We start from the raw sequence: 18,753 nt of genomic DNA, 5'->3' as shown, positions 1-18,753 counted from the left end.
TGTTTAAAATAGTGGAAGATTTAGGGAAAACTGGGTGCATCTACATGTGTCCTTTACTGCATCAGCTAATTAGCTCCACAGTAAAGCGTCACAGTCTGCATATGTGCCAGTATTAGGGCACAGTAAATTAATTAACTTTGCCATAGGATAGTACTGTCTTGGACAGTACAGCATACTAGTTATGTGTGCTGTAACACACATGTAGGTTGTGACAGGCTGGCTAGGGCAAAAGGGTATGACAGTGCAGGGGCTTCCTGCTGCCTACCCCCACTGTAGCACCCTCATGTCCCAGGCCTGATCCCCCCCACCCCCCGATCCCTGCCAGCCCAGGGCTGCTCCTCTTTGGCCTGAATTTCTGCAGTCCTGGGTGCATATGTAAATACTGCACCTGGGAGCAGTTTTCTCCAGCACAAACTGTGCCGGTGTTTGTCTCTCCGTCTTAATTGCACATGTAGATGAATGCACTGGGTACCTCCTCTTTGCTTCCCTTTCATCTTGCTCCTCTCCCTACCCCTTCTGAAAAACCTTACCAAGAATAGGTATTCACTGGTTTTTGTTTCCTTAAAGATGACAATATCTTGCTTACAATATTTGCAGAGTATAATTTGTAGAAAACAAATAAATTAAAATGAAAGCATTCCCTAAAAATTATGCTTTAAAACCACCTTAGAATCAGAGTAAGAAAAAAAGTCCTTCTGGTAATAGAACAAAAAATATGACTTTACAGAAACATTATGCAAACTATTGAAACAGCATTTGCAGTGTATTTTAAAAGCATGATGAAATTAAAATAGATAAGGATCAATTTCCATTAAACTAAGAACAAAGTATTTGTAAAATAATGACAAGAGTATTTTAAAAATGAAACAGTGTTTTAAACTGTATAAATAATCATAATAAACATTAGAAAAAATGTAAAATGGCAAATTACTAGAGTTATTAAATCAAATTTCATTTCTTATGCAGCAAATGGAAATGATGTAATAGATACCAATTATTAAGCAAATATTATATTGTTTAGTTCATACTTATCTAGGATGGTGTTTGTCAGTTTTCTGTAGTTTGTATTACAATCTGACTTTATTATATGTCTGGATCATATAACTGATTGATAAAACACACTCTCCTGTGTTTCTCCACTACATTAACTCAATTACTGCTCTTGTTCTCGCAGCACCTGTTTGTTAGAGATGAGCTCAAGCAGTTCAGGAAAAGTCAGGTTCCTCTGAACATCTGTGTGTTTGGAGGCCTATAGGTAGGATGGCTTGGTATACATGCCAAAACCAGACTCAGAGTCTGATCCAGCTAAAAGGAGCCCCCGGCACTGTTGGGCCAAAGAAGGCACTTGAGCTTCTTTTGTCTCTGTATCAAATGAAACTGCCCTCTGTTTTCTTAGAAAAGAAACACAAGTACTCAGTTAACTGGTTCGGTTCACTCCCAACATCCTAATGCACGGATTAATTCCTCTTCTGCTGACTGAACAGTATTCAGTGGGGGAGGTTTTTGTAAATGGAGTAGGTCAGCTGTTGGATTTCTGTGTGCTTATGCTACAAGAGTCAGAAAGGGCCACGTGATACAAAAATTAGTAGTTCAGTCTTCCTGTAGAACTTTCAGCTTCTAAGCTAGCATAGTTCAGGAAACCATTACTCTGTTGTTAAAAGCACCTCTCTGGTTAGACATGGCTCACCTAAACAAAATGCTGATAATATAGAAATAGATTCACACAGCTGGAACGTGTATACCGATGCTGATCTCATTCGTGCCAATTGAAATCAGGAGTAATTCCAAGGGAGCTGGTGTGACAGTTCTGTGAGAATTTGATCCCAAATGTCTTAATATCAGTAACAAGGATAGTACAGTTTAAGCATACAAAGAGGTTGGGCGAATCCTTACTTTATGACAAGAACAAGAACATTCCTTGATGGAATTACTCTGGGATATTGTTCGATCGGCTCCATTCCTGTAGATCTCCAAAATACTTTTCCAGAATAAATGAAAGTGCAGAGACAGTGCACAAAAACTTTATAATCAAGCGTATCATACAGTTCTTGCTTCTCACATATTTTCTGGACCATCACAGCTACCATAATGCTACTAAAGGGTGTTATAGTATATATGATAGCTCAACATACTGGTATGTACGATAGTGCAATGTACTGGTTAATTACTTTAATTAGTTATGGTTTTGTACTCCTAAGTTATGCTGGCATCCTTTATTTTCTGTCCTATACTCACAGCCCTACAGGGGCATAGAATGCACTGTTTTATGTAAGGACAGACATTCCAGTAAAATGTCAGTAATGACACTTAAGACGAGAGAAAGGATTATCCAATAATTAGGTTCTACCTTAGGACATGGGAGATGTAAAGTCAGTCCCTGAGTGACCACAGTCATGTGTGACATATATCAAATCACTTAACTGCTCTGTACCTCTGTTCCCCATTTATGAAATGAGGATATTACTTCCTGGGGTTTTATCAGGATAAAAACAGCAAAGATCATGAACAGTTCCAATACTCTAAGTAATGTATATGGATAGTATATGCTGTACAGGGAAGTGTGGTTTGTCCTATGAACCAAGTCATTTAAGGTTTCATCTGACATGGTAATAAGCACCCTCTATAGCTTCATTAATGCCTTCAATTTCTGTTGCAGTCAATGAGAATCGAAGGTGTTTGTCACCCTAAAAAACTGAGCTTTAAAAGGGCACAGAAATGGATAAGTAAGAAATGATGAGATTGTGCTCACTGTCATTGCCCATAAGCAAGTTGTGTTGGGACAAATTTTCAGACTTGAAAATGTGTATGTTCTCACTGTAGGTGTTCACAAACCTGCAAAGGTACCTGCAAGGGTACAAGTATACACATATTAGAGTTCTACCCACATCAAGACTTGGGTGTGCTTATACCCTGGCTTGTGTATTCGCCTGAGTAAAAAAGTCATATGTATGAATCAGAAATTGGCCCTGAGTAGGAAGTGAGCTGCATTCACATACTGAAGAGGAGATAAAGGGAAAAAGCTTCACTGAGCCATATCAACTGACCTGTGTTACATATGCTACACAATACACACATGTATATATAATATACATCCTGCAGCATTACTGTTGCTCGATTCTCTTTAAAATGCAACTGTGGCATTTTAAAACTTGCTTAGATGAACTGATGAAATACACTAAAAATGGTGCTGTTTAAATGAATTCAATTCACATTTTCTTCCTAAAAAAAGACTGCCTGTTGCCATTCTCTGAAGGCGCTTGTAGTGGGATGAGCAATATGAATAATTAAGGAAAATGGGGATGTGTGCTCCAAGAGGAGACAATTTTGGTACTGAACATCCTTTATTCTTACATTTCTGAGATGAACTAAAAGGACTTTTCATTTCTCTAGATTTCTCCAGATTTCCCATCCTTAACATTGTACAGCTTGCCTTTTCCTGCCTTAATGATATCCCAAACTTTTGTTGAAAATAATTGATTGAATTTAAATTTCCTTAAAAGTTTAAGAGGTAATGTTACAGTATAAATTTCCTACCAAACACTAAGTAGGGAAATATCCATTAGTGAAATTAACTACAGTTTCTAGGTAGCTAACAATGTGCAGTATACAGTAGGGCATGGCTAATGAACACTGCAGTGGGTGATATTTCATTATACAAATTAATGCTCACATTTTAATGGGAAAGTCACATAATGAATCTCAGCTTCAGTGACAGCAATTAGAGACACAGATTGTCCCCTTCTGGACAAGGCACTGTTTAGCAATAAGCAGCTGTGTAAAAAGTCTTCAGGTTTACAACATATATATGCTTTGGGGGAATTAGTGTACAGTTTATATTAATGTACTGGAGCTTCACTGCAAAGGAACAACCATATTTATCTCTTTGTGCATTAACTAAGTAAAGACATGTAAAAAGACTAAATAAATTTTAGAGAGAATATGTAAATAAATGAAAATATTCAATTATATAACTTTACCAAAAATTAAAACATTTACTGTTTGTCAAGTACTAGAATGGAATCCCCTTAATAAACTGAGTCATAGCGTCAAAAATGTTTTGTTTTATTTTATTTTTTGTGAGATGGAGGAGTATATCCAAATCTTATCTATTGAGTTAAAGTATGAGTAAAGTGAGTCGTAAAGGGAAGACGTCAACTGGTATTTCTGACAAACAGATTAATTGTGTGGTAAAACATGTGCATGATCCAAAAATAATCTTACAGAACCTTTGATATTCCATTTGGTTTAAAAAGTGTGAAGTGAATGATTAGAATGATAAAAGAAATTACTGTGTAAGAATAGGCATAATAATGAACTAATTAAACCATACAGCAATCCATTTCTAAAATATCTACTGTACAATGGATAAAATAGGTTATCAATAACCACTCCAATGATAAAATAAAAGATGCCATAAAATGTTTTCAATAGTTTTATTAAACAATATTCACTGGAGTTAAGCTGTTGGATTTCATTATGCTTAACATAAAATAAAACCATATGTAGAAGTATATGGGGCCAAATTTGACTTACATTGTCTGTAAGTGATGTCAAAAACCCTGCTGCTAGCTGCAAGAGCTGTCAGTGTGACTAAGTTCCTGAACTAATGTAAAGAGCCTATATGCTGTGAAGGAGTACTACCAGAAATTGTTTTGGTGGTAAGAAGCAAAGTACAGATGTAAATATGTAAAAAATGTAAAAGTCTTATAATAAATAAACATAATAGAAAAGCTGAAAGCAGTCAGTACAAATTAGCAGTTAGGAAATATAGACATTTGATAAGGGAATCTAAAGGTACCAGAAAAAATCTATAGCTACTTAGGTTAAGAACAGTTAGATAAACAGTATGGTGTATGTCTGATATCATACATCAATGCTAAAATTATCAACTGTGATACAGAAAACTACAGAAGCATTAAATTAATATTTCTATCCTTTATTTAGAAAAGAGCAGGAAGATTTATTTTAGAATGATAACATGCAATAAGAAGAATGGTAAATGGCAGCCATTAAAATCAAATGATTCTTAAGGCTAAGGAAAGACACTCAGAAAGCCTGAGGCTGACTCGATTCAATCTTTGCAGGTTAGTCTAAGCTGCATAGACTGAACCAATTAGCAAGTGAACAGACATTCATTTTTGATTCCAGAAATGCAGCCACATGCCTGCAGTGGCCCAGGCCAGAAGCTAGAGCATGCCCCCCTGCTGGGTTGGAGCAGACACTTGGGCCAAGGCTAGCCCACTCACCCTGTGAGGGGTAGGTGCAAAGCATCCTGGGATGCTGGAGACAGTGAGTTAATTTTGAATCTGGAGGGGATCTGGGACAGAAGTTCAATAAATTGAGCTAAGCTAAATCAGTTATCCATCCAGGTTTATTTTAAACAGGTTTCAGGCATTTTGAAAGGGGTTTATAGGTACAGAATTTCTGTTGTGTTACAGATTTGAACTGGTTTCCAATTACTTATGCCAGTGTATGTGTAACTTCTGTCCCTAGCCTAAGTGTCTTGGAACACTGTGAAAGTTCCAGACCATTGAGGAAGCAAATTAATGCTGTTCCAGTATTTCAGAAAGAAAAAAAAAGATCTGGAAAAAAACTACAGTGATTTATTTTGTTAGTAATAAACTATAGAGTAATTTATTTTAGTACCATTTGAACATCAGTCCTAAAAAAAAAACATGGAAAAAATTATATGCGATTTGTTTGGTAAAGAATTAAAAATGGTGGCAGAATTAATGTCAATCAACATATACTTATGAAAATAGGTCTTACCAAAAATACTTCATCTAATATGTTGATGGTAAAGATTAATATTTAGTTTCTTATGGTCATTTTCTTAACATAATGTATTACTTTTGACATTTTGATAAAAAACAGTATACAAAATCACTGTGGCCCATATTATAAAATACATTTGTAAACAGGGAGTCATCATGCAGTAGGCGTTTTTCCAGTGAGGTCCCTGGGCCAATGCTTTTCTGTAATGTGAGCAGTCATATAGAAGAAAATCTAAAATTGTTGCTGGCAAATTTTGCCAGTGACACAAGACTTGATGGAAAGGATGCAGAAAGGAGCTACAAAAAGCATTGTGTGTCTTTGAAAATGTGTGAGGAAAGGTTAACAGGTGACATGACTACATTCTGTAGCACCTACAAGGGGAAGAGATTTCTCATAGTAGTCAGTTCTCTAATAGAAAAAAGACCCACTGAGATGCAGTGATTGGGAGCTGAATCTATACAAATTCAGATTACAAATAAGATTTCATAGCTGTTAGGGCTGGAAGGGAGAGTGATGAGATAGTGTTTTCTGGCCATAAAATCTACAGATCTATACATTTAATCTGTCAGTGTTCTTGTTTAGCTTCACAGTAGTTTCTTCCTATGGATGGTGTGATTTTGTGGTATATAAGAACCATAGGGGGGAGTGGTAGTAGTCTGAATAAGATAAACATCCATGTTGTTTATGTAATTCATTGTATGTATAAGTACAGAGCCAGCCTTAGGGATAGGTGATCTCCCAGGTCCCTACAGTGAGGGGGGTGCCACTTGATCCTGCCCTGCCCTGGCTGATCCTTGCCCCCTGCCTCAAGCTGCAGCTGAAGAGGAACTTGGCGTGGGCTGGTGGCCAGGAAGGGACCAACCTCAAACCTGAAAGCCCTCATCCCAGCCAGGTCCCTGTAGCGCTGCCACAGGCTGGGACCAAAGTGTCACTCTTCATCCTCTGCCCATGGGAGGCCCTGGCCCAAAGGAAAGGAATGGGGGGAGGGGGGGCAGGGAGTGCACCAAATATAAGTTCATCCAGGGTGCCATTTTCCTCTAGGCTGGATCTGTATAAGTATACAATTCCCACTGGGCAGTATGTCTGATTCTACTTGTCTGCCAGGATATTGTCCACTTTTTACAGTAGTCTTGAATTGTTTTGTTGTATCCTGTCAGAGAACAATTCTTATGATTTGACTTGTGCCTGGTAACTGAGACTAGTAGGTAGATGAGAGCAGTGATTATGCCATCTAGATAGCTACTGCCTTGTGAAATAGTTTTATAACCAGGTACTGGGACAGTTCTCTGTTAGGTTGTGAAAGGTTTCTGGAGATGGAAATAAGGCTCAGAGAATTATCCGACAGTCCCATTGTGAACTATGAAAGAATGACCCTTTGATATCAAATTTAGGAAAGTTGTTGAAAAAGTAATGTTTTCCTCACCTCTACATGGCAGATTTGATTTATGCAAGCAGAAATTAGGTGTTAAATGACTCACCCAGATGCCGCTCTTGGCATTAACATCAGGGTAATCATTACACGAGGATGAGATTTCTGAAACGTTTCTTCAAAGTATTAGATACAAACAAGTATACCTCTAACAAGAAAAGTCCGACCCTGTTTATGCTATTTTGGCTTCCTAGTATTATTATAGTTCCTGACAGAAACAGGGAGGTTCAGGATCTTGCTGGTTTCTCATTAAAAATTCGGGCTATTTCTTTCCCCCAGGAGTTTATAACTACTGCTACTGGGACTGACACTTGGCACATTTCTTCCGGATAGATGGAGTGCCTTGTAAATATCTCTGACCAATTATTCGAGTTAGAAATTGTTCAAATCCCAAAACGTCACAGTTTTGGAGATACTTTAGTTCATCTCTGCTCATTCCACCTTCTATCAGAAGGCAGAACTCACTGGTTCAGAGAGGCCTAGAGCCTTAAACTTTTATAGGCCACAACCTACTTCATCAGATGCTAACTACTTCTCTATATTGGCTTCTGGAATCGCAGCAATTACTTTTGTAAGGGAACTGTTTTTAAATAAGCTAGTCACTTTCATATTTAGATTGTGGGGAATATTTTCAAATATTTTTCTCTGCCACAGTTTTTTGGCAAGTCCTCTGATTTAAGGGGGCTCGGTGTATTGCAACATGCTAGATCAGAGTTTGAGCCCTCAGTTTAAACCCTCATTCACAGCCTCGCAAGAGATGGGAGCATTCTAGTTTCAGTGGACTCAACTCTAGGGGAAATTGGCACTTTTGATCAAACTGTCTCAATTGGTATCCTCTTGTAGGCTAGGGCTGATGGGATTTGTGGGGAGTCATGTCCAGGTCTCCTTCAGCAAAGGGAAGGTCACTCTACTGTGGGTCTTTGAAAGGAAAATGGAATATCTTCAGGGCTCAGCAATTAAAAATAAAAGTATGTTGTCAGTGCAGAGTGCTTTGGATGGAAGGCACTTTATGAGTGCATAGTATTATTAGTATTTCCTTTAGTTAGCATATTTTAACTCCCTTGCACCCATTTTTAAATATACTTGTTGCCTGAAGCACCTCCTGTATGTTTATAGCATCATTAGCTCAGCCTATATTGTAAAAATCTGCCTTATCATTGCGGAAGTATGTTATCAACAGTTCACACAGCATCTGCAGCGGCAAAACACAATTTCTCATGATGATGTCACTTGTCGTTCAGTGTTTAGATACACCCCAAAAAGAGTTATAATCATAAAGGGAAATGATCAATGATTTAACACTTATGTAAAGATCTAGGTGCTCTAGAATAGTTTTCAGTTAAGTGGAGTTGGAATTAAAAAGCGAAGGCATTTTACATACTGGGCTTTTAGAAATATTTTCTCAGCATCAGAACTGGACTAACATAAAGTTCTTGGACAATGTTTTAATTCCCTTTTTTGTATCAAAGAGATTTAAAAACCTTGTAATGAATTGGTTGTAACATGTAGGGCCAAATACGTAGGACCAAGGTCTGGAAGAACAGGAACTCGTTATAAAAACTGGAGCCCATTTATGATGTAAAAACAACATTAATGTAAGCTTGTATTCTGGCCAGCAGCAGAACTGTCACAGAATATTCTTACTGCCAAGAAGAAGAATCTGCACAAGGGAATATACCGAGCAGCAATTGTATTTCAGGTTATGGATGCATATACATAGGCAAATTGTGTCTGTTACCCCTTGCCTTGACCTAAAACACTTCCTATCCTATTGAATTGATTAGAATAAAATAGACTAGACTAGATGTTCTCAGGTTTTGAGGGAAAGCCAGACTATATGTGGCCAGCTTCATCTTACTGACTTTTGAAGGCTGGCATATATTGTTTGAGTTCTTTATGCATTGTACCTACTAGTACATCTTTGGGTTGGTTCAGGTAGTGCTGTATGGCCATCTTGAATGTTCATTAGCTGAATCCCACTTTGCTAATTACAATCAACAAGAAACTGTTATTTGAAATAAGATGCTATTTTTTAAACTGTTATTTAATCCTTAAGCCCTCAAAAATGTTAAAATCCTTCAGTTTTTACTGGAAATGGGTTTTGAAGTTAGTCAAGAATTGGTAACTTTTTGACTACTCTGATAACCTATCCAGTTTTATTGTACAATTCTTATTCTTCTGAAAGAATTTTTAAGACAGTTACGTATTTCCAGAATGCTTTCACAGAAGGTTTGCATTGTCTGTTAGATCCGTTAGAGGGACGGGGAAAAACCCATAAGAGAAAAAACACTTTCTTCTTGTTGTTGAGGTTCCTCATAAAAATAATTGCTAATTGACAGGGCACTATTAAAAAGAAGCTTACAGTACTGTCAGACTCCTGTCTCTTTCCGTGAGTATTTCCTTTCTCAACTCTACAAGGAAACGTTGATTGCTAACAAGTGCTCTGCATAGATTTGAATTTATATTTATTTAGATGTATTTTCTTTCTGGATATATATCTATGATTGTATGTGAATATTTAATATATGTGTAATATCTTTGAGTTCATTTAAATCATGAGAAGAACAATAAAAGTTTAGTATTGAGTTGAAATATATATTTAATTCATAAAAATCGTCTTATATGTTTTAAAACACTATTTAAGATGATCCTTAGTCTCTAGAAAAGTGCTTATTATAGGTAAATTACACTTTTTACTACTAGAACATTAGAAATGCCATTAGTACAAATTTAAGCCACTGCAAAAAACAGTAGATAATGCTAATTTCAAATACAGAACTTAAATATATTTTGTACCTTTTTACTACTTGTTTTCTTTTTAATTTTATTGACTACTTTTTATCTTAACTATATGTTCTTACATGCTGCAATCATAATGTACTGTAATGATATTAATATTTTATAGAATCTGTATTTATAGTTCTTTATTTAGAAACAATGCAGTAGGTCTGCAGATCTTTGAATCCTTCTGGAATGGTGCCCTCCAAATAATGATAAATTACTTGTGCAGTATGCCATTTGCTAATTATATCCATGATTTACTGCAGAGCAAGACTTAAATCATTCATTTCAGTCTTGCGTAACAGTGCCATAAAATTTTTAGGTTTAAAAATGGTTTCCATGTGTATAATTTAAACAAATTTTAGAGCAATTGTATACACAAAATATTGCAACCATCCATTTGTTACATACTTCGTCTCTCTTTTTTTTAACTTGTATTTTTAATGATTACTGTGGTTGAAATTGTTATGCTTCATTTTCATAATCATAGCTTTTAATTCTACAACAGTTTTCTACATGTTAGATTAAGAAAAAGATAGCTAATTGTGTGTAGATAGCATGTCATTCCTGAATAGCCCCACATGCTAGGATCCCATTAAAAAAAAATCTTAAAATGATTAATTATTCCTGTATTAAAGAAACATCTCTTAAAAATTATCTGTTAGCTGAGGGTTTTATGTGTAAAGAACAAATGTTGATTTTCCTGCATTGCTCCATAGACCAAAGCACAGCTAACACAATATGTATTTGTCTTTTTACACAAATTTCTAGGTGAGAAACCTTACAAGTGTCCACATTGTGATTATGCTGGCACCCAGTCTGCTTCCCTCAAATACCACTTGGAACGGCACCATCGGGAGCGACAGAATGGAGCAGGACCTCTCCCTGGGTCTCAAAGTCAAGAACACAAAGATGAAACCTCAAGTAAAGGATCGGTGTTTATAAGGCCAGACATATTGAGAGGAGCCTTCAAGGGGCTTCCTGGCATTGATTTCCGAAGTGGCATGGTCTCTCAGCAGTGGGCATCAGGAATGCTTTCTTCTGGAGACCAACAAGGACAAGCAGCTAGTATGTCTTCTGATGTGTCTTCCGAGAATATGAAGGGTTCTGATATATCCTCCAAAGGAACTCACTTTTCTGAACTCGGCCGAGCTTATCAGAGCATGGTTGGAAATGGAGTGAACTTTCAAGGGTCTTTGCAAGCTTTCATGGATAGCTTTGTCCTGAGTTCCTTGAAGAAGGAAAAAGAAATGAAGGATAAGGCCCAATCAGATCCACTTTCTGCAAAAACTGTGGGATCAGATAGCAGCGAGGAAAAAATAAATAGCAAGTCCTCACAACGAAAAGCAGAAAAATCACAGTATGAACCTCTTGACTTATCTGTGAGACCAGATGCCACCTCACTTCCAGGTTCATCTGTCACAGTTCAAGACAATATTGCTTGGCATGGCTGCTTATTTTGTTCCTTTACAACTTCATCTATGGAACTAATGGCACTGCATCTCCAAGCTAATCACTTAGGCAAAGCTAAACGTAAAGATAATATTTTAGGAAATAGCAAAGATCAATCTTGGGAAGCTTTGGCTTCAGCAAATAAAGTCAGTTTGCTCCCCTCCTCAGGACAGTCCAGCAAAGAGGCAATAGTTTCAAATTTGATCAGCCAGCTGGACTCTGCTTCTGAGAAAATGACCCAAGGACAAAATAAAGAGGTGCTTGCAGAACAAAAGAATGCTTCCTGGCCCAGCCATATGGAGTCTCCTTTTTGTAATTTTACAACAGACTTCTACAAGCAATTTGGTGTTTATCCGGGTGTTATTGGCACGGGAGCACAAAATTCTTGCACCAGTAATGACCCCGAAGTCAAAACACAATCTGAAGATGACTCAAATATGCTGCTCTCTGACTCTGTAAATAAAAGTGCTACTGATGACCTGTCTGACATAGCTTCATCTGAGGATATGGAATCCTCCAAGGAAGAAAACATTGAAGATGAGGACATTGAAACAGAACCAGATATTATGAACAAGCCGCTGTCTGCCCTAAATAAAGAATGCAGTGAAGGAGGTGACAATATACAAAATACAGTCACCTCACCATCAACACAAGGACTCATATCACCGTTGCCACAAACATCAGAAAAGCAGTGGCACAGTCAGAATCTTCTTTCCTCCCATGAAACCGCACAAGGTGTAATGAAACCCGAACAAGTTCAGGGTCCCCAGGTCCTGGAGAAGCAGATGAACATGTTATCAGTCTTAAGAGCTTACAGCTCAGATGGCTTAGCAGCCTTTAATGGACTTGCAAGTAGCACATCAAGTAGTGGATGTATCAAGAGACCTGACTTGTGTGGTAAGTTTTAGACCTTCTTTTAGACCATTTCAGAAAACATTTGTGCAGAATCACAAAGCTGTTCTCTAAATATACTTAATCATGTTTGCTAGGAAATACAATTTAAAAAAAAAAAGGTTAACAAAAACCCAGTGGGCTAAATTTTAGTCTATGTGTTTTCCACCACTGAAATCAGTGGTTCTGCATGCATGTAGCTGACAGCTCAAGATAGCCCTCTATGTGCAGCCTAGACTTGCATACACTTATCTAATATCTTTTAGAAATTATATATATATTTTTAAATTAGAATAGAGACAATATAGAAGATCTGTGCTAGTGGCATTTGAAGGGGACATTTACTTCTTTAGTTTATACAAGGGGGAAAAGTTCTATAAAAATGACATGGTAACTTGCAAACTTTTCAGTATTTTGATATTACAAGAAAGAACCTAAGAAAAACGCTGGATGATTTGACAAACCAATCCCACTTTCTCATTCTTTTTCTTTCTATTGGATTAGGGCATATTAAATTAATTTATATAACGCTAATCAAATCATATGCCAAGTGGATGGAAAACTCCTCTCTGTAGTCAGAAATTCAGGTTTCCCCCCTCTTTTTTACATTTTTGTGACTTGTTTCAATGTGAGCCATAAAGTAGTTATATTTGATTATTTTCAGAGGCTAGATAACTGTTTTCACTGTTCTAACTCGAGGTTGTACAAGTTGTGAATTGCCTAATTAAGATTATGCCTGCAGGTAATTTAAAAAAACCACAACACTTATCCTTATTTATCTCTGATTTACTAAATGGAGTTTTACTTCTTCAGCTGAGACATTCTCTTTGCCAAAAGTGAAAAGATAAAATCATTTGGGCAGAATATGACAGAGGTTATTTTTTTAAATTCATCTACCATTCTTGAAGCCTTCTTTTAGTTGTAATAAGACTCTAGGACATGGTCCCTTTGAAAATCAGTCATTTTCAAAAAAGTAGTGCCAGCAGATGATAGGGAAGAGATGGGACCCCTGATGTGTTTCCAATCCCAAGAGGTATTGGAGTAAGATTTCACTTTGCCTACAAACTTAATCAAAAGTAGAACTTGCGATCAGCATAAGTGTTCATTACAACAATGACTTCCTTTCCATGATACAACAAGCTAAGAGAGAGTAGTTTACATTCATCAAGTTTTGACAACTCAAAACATAGGCCCTAGTCCTGTAAATACATAAGGCCTTTGCTTAACTTCAGGAAAAGAGGCACATGCACAAGTATTTGCAGTGCTTTGCTGGTCAATGTGTCTTTTCTAACTGAACTAGAAGTAGGTAGTTAGAAATGCGATCAACATGTGATCAGAAATCAGAGAATGGATTTCTTATACTACTTCTACAATGTAGTTCATAACTTCCCATGAAGCATACATTTTCATCCCTGCGAAATGATGTTAAGAAGTTGTGAAGTCATGAAAACAACAAAAAACCCCTCAACTTTAACAAAAAAACGAAAGCTAAAGGCCACTGAAAACATTTTTCAGCAAACTCCTCATGGCTTTGCTGTGTTAAAAATAACACGTGTTCTGCTCCTTTATAATATCTGCAGGAATCTGCATGCCAACAAGAATCCAGCATTTAGAGAAGATTTAAAAACAAAAAAGCCACTAATGCTGGTACTGAAATTATATCATATTACTTCTATTCGTTTTTCCACCTTCCAATCAATTCAATAGGCATTTCATGCATTGCTGAGTTTATGAGAATTTATTAAAGATCAACTCTCTTTCACAATCTCTACCTAGTGAGAATGCTTTTAACTTGACGCATGGGGGGAATCTTACACGACACAAGCTTGTCTGCTCCATTTCATAAGTTTTTTTTCATTTAAATGCAGTGTGAGTTGTCGTTTCTCCTCCCTCCAAAAAGAGCATTTTCAAAGTCTTAGCTGACATTTCTTCTGTTCATTTGCAGAAAAGGAGTCAAGAGCTCATGATTTAAATAGTTTGATTAACCTTTCTGTATATCTCTTAACAAAAGAGGATCAGGACCAACAAGCCCAGTGGTGATAATTTCTTATTTGGTTAGTTTAGTTGCCACCCTGTTGTGAATTCTGTCATGTGTTTTCATTTTCTCTATGACATTTTGTTCTGTGAAATCGTGCTCCATCTGTGTGTGTTAGTGTGGGGAGTCTCACCTGATGCTTCTGCACTTGAGGATTAGCCAGCAGGAGCATGCTGCAAATTTATGAGCTCCAGCCTTCCAGCACCTCAATAATGGTCCTCACTGTCTCTCTTACTGTCTGAGAGATCAGAAAGTTAGAGACCCTAATCTGCTGTCAGATTTCAGGGCATTGCTCATAGGCTCAGAGACATTCTTGGTATTTTGGGAGCTCATCACGACTGAAAAAAGCGGGGCAGTGGTGTATTGCCAGTGAACAAAAAGGTTGTTGCCATGTGAACATCAGTAACATCCCAGGAGCGTCAGCGTTATTAGGACATTTCTCGGATACTGTACTTTCCCACTTTATTCTCTGTGTGTGATTACAGAGACAAGTCTCTTGTTCTTTCTTCTGTCACAAAGATTTTTTTCATAATTATTAAAATACCATAATGTATTGGAGTGAATTAGGAGTATTCCTTAGTTTGACTACACTTACTAAATTACATTTCTGGTTCCATAGAAGTTGGGTTTAATTCTTCAGATAGGTAAAGTTAGTTTCAACTGACTTGCTAGTGGATTTTGGCTTGGAATTATGGCTTAGCGTACAGGAGTACAGGAGCAGAAATGGTGCAATCTGATTCCAGCTGGGTTGTTACGTGGCCTTGGCAAGTAACTTAACCTGGCAGTGCCTCAGTTTCCTTGGGTGTACTATGGCTGTAATGATGCTGTGAAGCATAATTGTAAAATAATTTGAAATGCTTGGAAGGCATTACAAATTTGCAAAATATTCTTAATTTTATATTATATAAAAACCGAGCATGTTTTCTACGTCACCAGAATCACATAAGGTATTTTTCGTATCTCCCTTTTACTTACATAGTTGGATGGAGAGCAGACAGGAAGGAGGCAGTGCAGCTTTGTGATGCAGTCTGACTTCCTAAACTTGCCTAGACTCAGTGCTTGCATCTTGAATGGACATTCCAGTGAGGTGAACTAGATTGTCTCTGATGCCCTACGCTATTCATTAATGAGGATACGTTTATGCATCTGGAAAGTGATTTGTAGCCCCCAGTTCAGCTGAGCTTAGCATTCATTTGACATGGGGGAGGTGTACAGCATAATGAAAAATCTTCTGACTATGTAAAGATTGGCTTAGTTAGTATATCGCTATTTTTACACCTTTATTAATTCTAATGCAATGTGGAGATTAAAGTTGCCACGGTCTGTCACTATTCTGTTAAGAAAGGGCTATAAAAATCAGTATTTGTTTCTATTTAGGTCTCCTCCGCATGTGTGTTGAATTTTTTAACACAGTTATGCCTCCTATCCCAAGTCACTAATTTGTTCTAGACATGCAGAGGATGTATTTTCTTAAATGTCCCCCTCCAAGCCCCCAAGCCCTTTATGCTTTGTGCCTAAGACAAGAAAAATCCCTATATGCAGTGTATGAATGGAATGTATTGAGGCTTTCAAGGAACATGTAGCTCCAGAACAAACCATTGGACAGAGATATTGGTGGACATTAGTTGGTATTGTTACAGAATTTATATGCCAATGTCCTGAAAAGTTAGTTCCATGTTAGTCTTTTAAATTTAATCTATTTCCCTTCATACTCACTTTCTACTTGCACTGGCTCTGCCTTATTTTCAGCTTTCCTTCTGTGTGAAAATCAAATAGAACAGAGCTGCCCAACTTCTAGGTGGTCAAGAGCTGAATACATCACAGGCCACATCAGCAGGAGTTTCACACATGGAAGCCACTCCAAAGTGAGCTGCAGGTCCTTGGGTCGCAAGCCATGAGGATGTTCCCAACCCCACTGCTGCACCACGCGCCCATGGCTCCCCTTCCAATCAACTGTGCATCTGTAAGGGGCCCTCTCCCCCTTCACTGCTGCACCATGTGCCCATGCCTTCCCCCACCACTGCACTGCACACCCATGTACCCTGCCCCACTGTTGCACCATGTACCTGCATAGGCTTTTCCCCATCACTGCTGCACGTATTGCCCACACAGCCTCAGGCTCACCCAGCCATGCAACCACTATGTTTGCCCCAAACATATTGGCTTTCTTTCTTCCTGGGGCAGGTGCAGGCAGTGAAAGCCAGAGGAGGGAGGGAGGAGCCTGAAGACTCTGGTTGTTGTTGCAACTGAAATTTTGGGAGTGGAGAGAGGGAGCAGTGGCTGGGCCAGGAGCCTAGAAGCAGAGGTTGAGGATGGGCTGCAACTTAACCCCTCGCTGGCTGCATGCAGCCCCTGGGGTGCCAATTGAACAGTCCTGAAATAGGCCACTTCTGCTTAGGCAGGAGAGCTAGGGGCAAGCATTACACATAAACCAGTATAAGTGATCAGGAACTGGTTTAAACCTGTAACAGAGACAGGGGGAATTTGTACACATGCACGTGCCACCAGGCACTTTTAAAAGTGCCCAGTGCTGCAGTGCATACATTTGAGAAAATGGCAGTGGTGCACTTTTGAACTAAAACACATCAAAGCTGTTTTAGTTCAAAAGTGCACTGCCACTATTTTCTGCACGCTGATGCACATTTTGCTGTTTAGACAAATGCATGCAATGCAGCACTGGGCATATCAGTTTGCATGCTCCACAGACTGCATGACTTGAGTCTGCTCTGACACGCTGGATTTCCGGTGCGTTGGAGTAGACCAAGGTATGTGCATGGGTGACTGGTGCCTCCTGACTCTGGGGGGGCACCAGTGGCTGATTGTCGACCCCAGAAGCACCGGCAAAACCAGAAGTGCTGCTGGTGCTTCTCAGGGGAGCCCCAGTCGGTGCTCCCTACTCCCCAGCCGGCAAGGGCCAATTTCAGGGGGGGCATGCGTTGCCTCTGGGTATGTGTATAAATGCCCAGATGTTCAGTGCACGTAGAGCAGTTTCAAAATGGCCGAACCCAGTTTAAGATAGATGTGGATGGATGTCATGTCAGACTTAACTAATGACTCTATAATCTATGAATCTATGAATTTAGGTTAACCAATCTATCAAACTTTTGTCCCAGATTCCCTTCCAATTCAAGTTACCTTGCAGGCCCTGACAATCCCGGGGTGCCTTGTGCCCTGCAAGCCCTCTTCACAGGGCATGTGGACTAGCCTCAGCTGTACTGTCTGCTCCAGCTGGGTTGGGCTGGCCCTGCCTCTGGGCAGTCACAGAGCTGAGGTGGCAAAGCCCCTGCTCCCTAGCCTGCATCCTGCCTGTGCCTGTCAGTCCAGTAGGGCAGGCGGGGAGTGGAAAAAGAGCCACCCCCAGCCCCAGCCCCAGGCTGCCCCTTGATGGTTGGTGGGAAGCAGTCCCCCATCTGGGTGCCAGGGGACTGCCCTTGCAAGGGGGAACCACCTCAAGGAGTTGGCCTCCCCTGCCACAGGAGTCTGGGGGATTCCCCCCCATGTAGTCCAGCTGAGCCAGATGGGGGGCATTCCCCTGTCCTGGAGGCTCCCCTGTGTGGGCAGCCCCATGGCACCAGGACAAGAACTCCTTCCTCCCGCTGCAGAGGGACAGTAGGGGGTTGGGGCCACATACTTGGCAGCCAATCAGGGATGACCCTGGCTCAGCTGGCTTGGCTTGGCTCAGCAATGGCTTTCAGGCTGTGAGTCATGCTCTAGCATCCCCCACCTTCTGGCCTGGACCAGTGCAAGTATCTGGCTGCCCTTTTCAATGGAGAACTGAACATGAGTTCAGTTCATCCTGTGCTTCTTAGAGAAACCTGCAGACATTGAATCAATTTCTCCTCAGGCTTTTTGACTGTCTGCACTTAGTCAAGGTGCTTAGGATGGAATCACTACAAACATAGCATTTCAAACACCTTCTGAGTGTGGAACTGCTTTTAGTAGCACAGGAAGGTAGACTGGGAAAGGGGGAAGATAGTTTGTGTCTGATTATTATTATTGCTTTAGTGTCACATAATTATAGTCCTCTATCCCAATATTTTAGTAGATGGATTTAGTTAGGCTAAGTGATTGCTCCCTCTGAAGTTAAAAAACAAAAAGACTAACACTAACACTTCCAAACCTGTGGAGTGCCACAGCTAGCAGTGCAGAAAACAGTTGCTTTAATTGTCACATTTTGGTGCTAATTTCACTTGTATCCATTTTATACAACTGAAGCCATGTTAAGTAGGAATAAAGGCTGCCTATACATGTGCTCAGGAGGTGGAGGGGGGTTATATTAGAGTGATTTCCAGAGAGCCATTCTAATTTAAACACCACATCATCGCATGTATTAAGCCCCCATGCATTTAAAAATGGCTGTGGGATGCTTTAACTTACGCTTCTTTGATGA

The 18,753-nt window shown here is 39.2% G+C and overlaps 1 protein-coding gene across 13 annotated transcripts in view; it reads left to right on the top strand.

Annotated features, from left to right (window-relative positions):
* Window positions 1–18,753, top strand: part of ZNF536 (zinc finger protein 536) — a 451,836-nt gene that overhangs the window by 263,580 nt on the left and 169,503 nt on the right. For all 13 annotated transcript variants that reach the window (XM_090062633.1, XM_090062643.1, XM_090062642.1 and 10 more), the window contains one exon: window positions 10,757–12,334. In XM_090062633.1, the coding sequence (XP_089918759.1) occupies window positions 10,757–12,334 (1,578 nt within the window). The remainder of the gene's footprint in view (window positions 1–10,756; window positions 12,335–18,753) is intronic.

Source organism: Crocodylus siamensis, chromosome 9 (genome assembly GCF_052110815.1).
Source record: "Crocodylus siamensis isolate JL-2025a chromosome 9, ASM5211081v1, whole genome shotgun sequence".
Lineage (NCBI taxonomy): Eukaryota > Metazoa > Chordata > Crocodylia > Crocodylidae > Crocodylus > Crocodylus siamensis.
The sequence above is the reverse complement of the archived record's forward strand: the minus strand, read 5'-3'. Positions and strand labels throughout refer to the sequence as shown.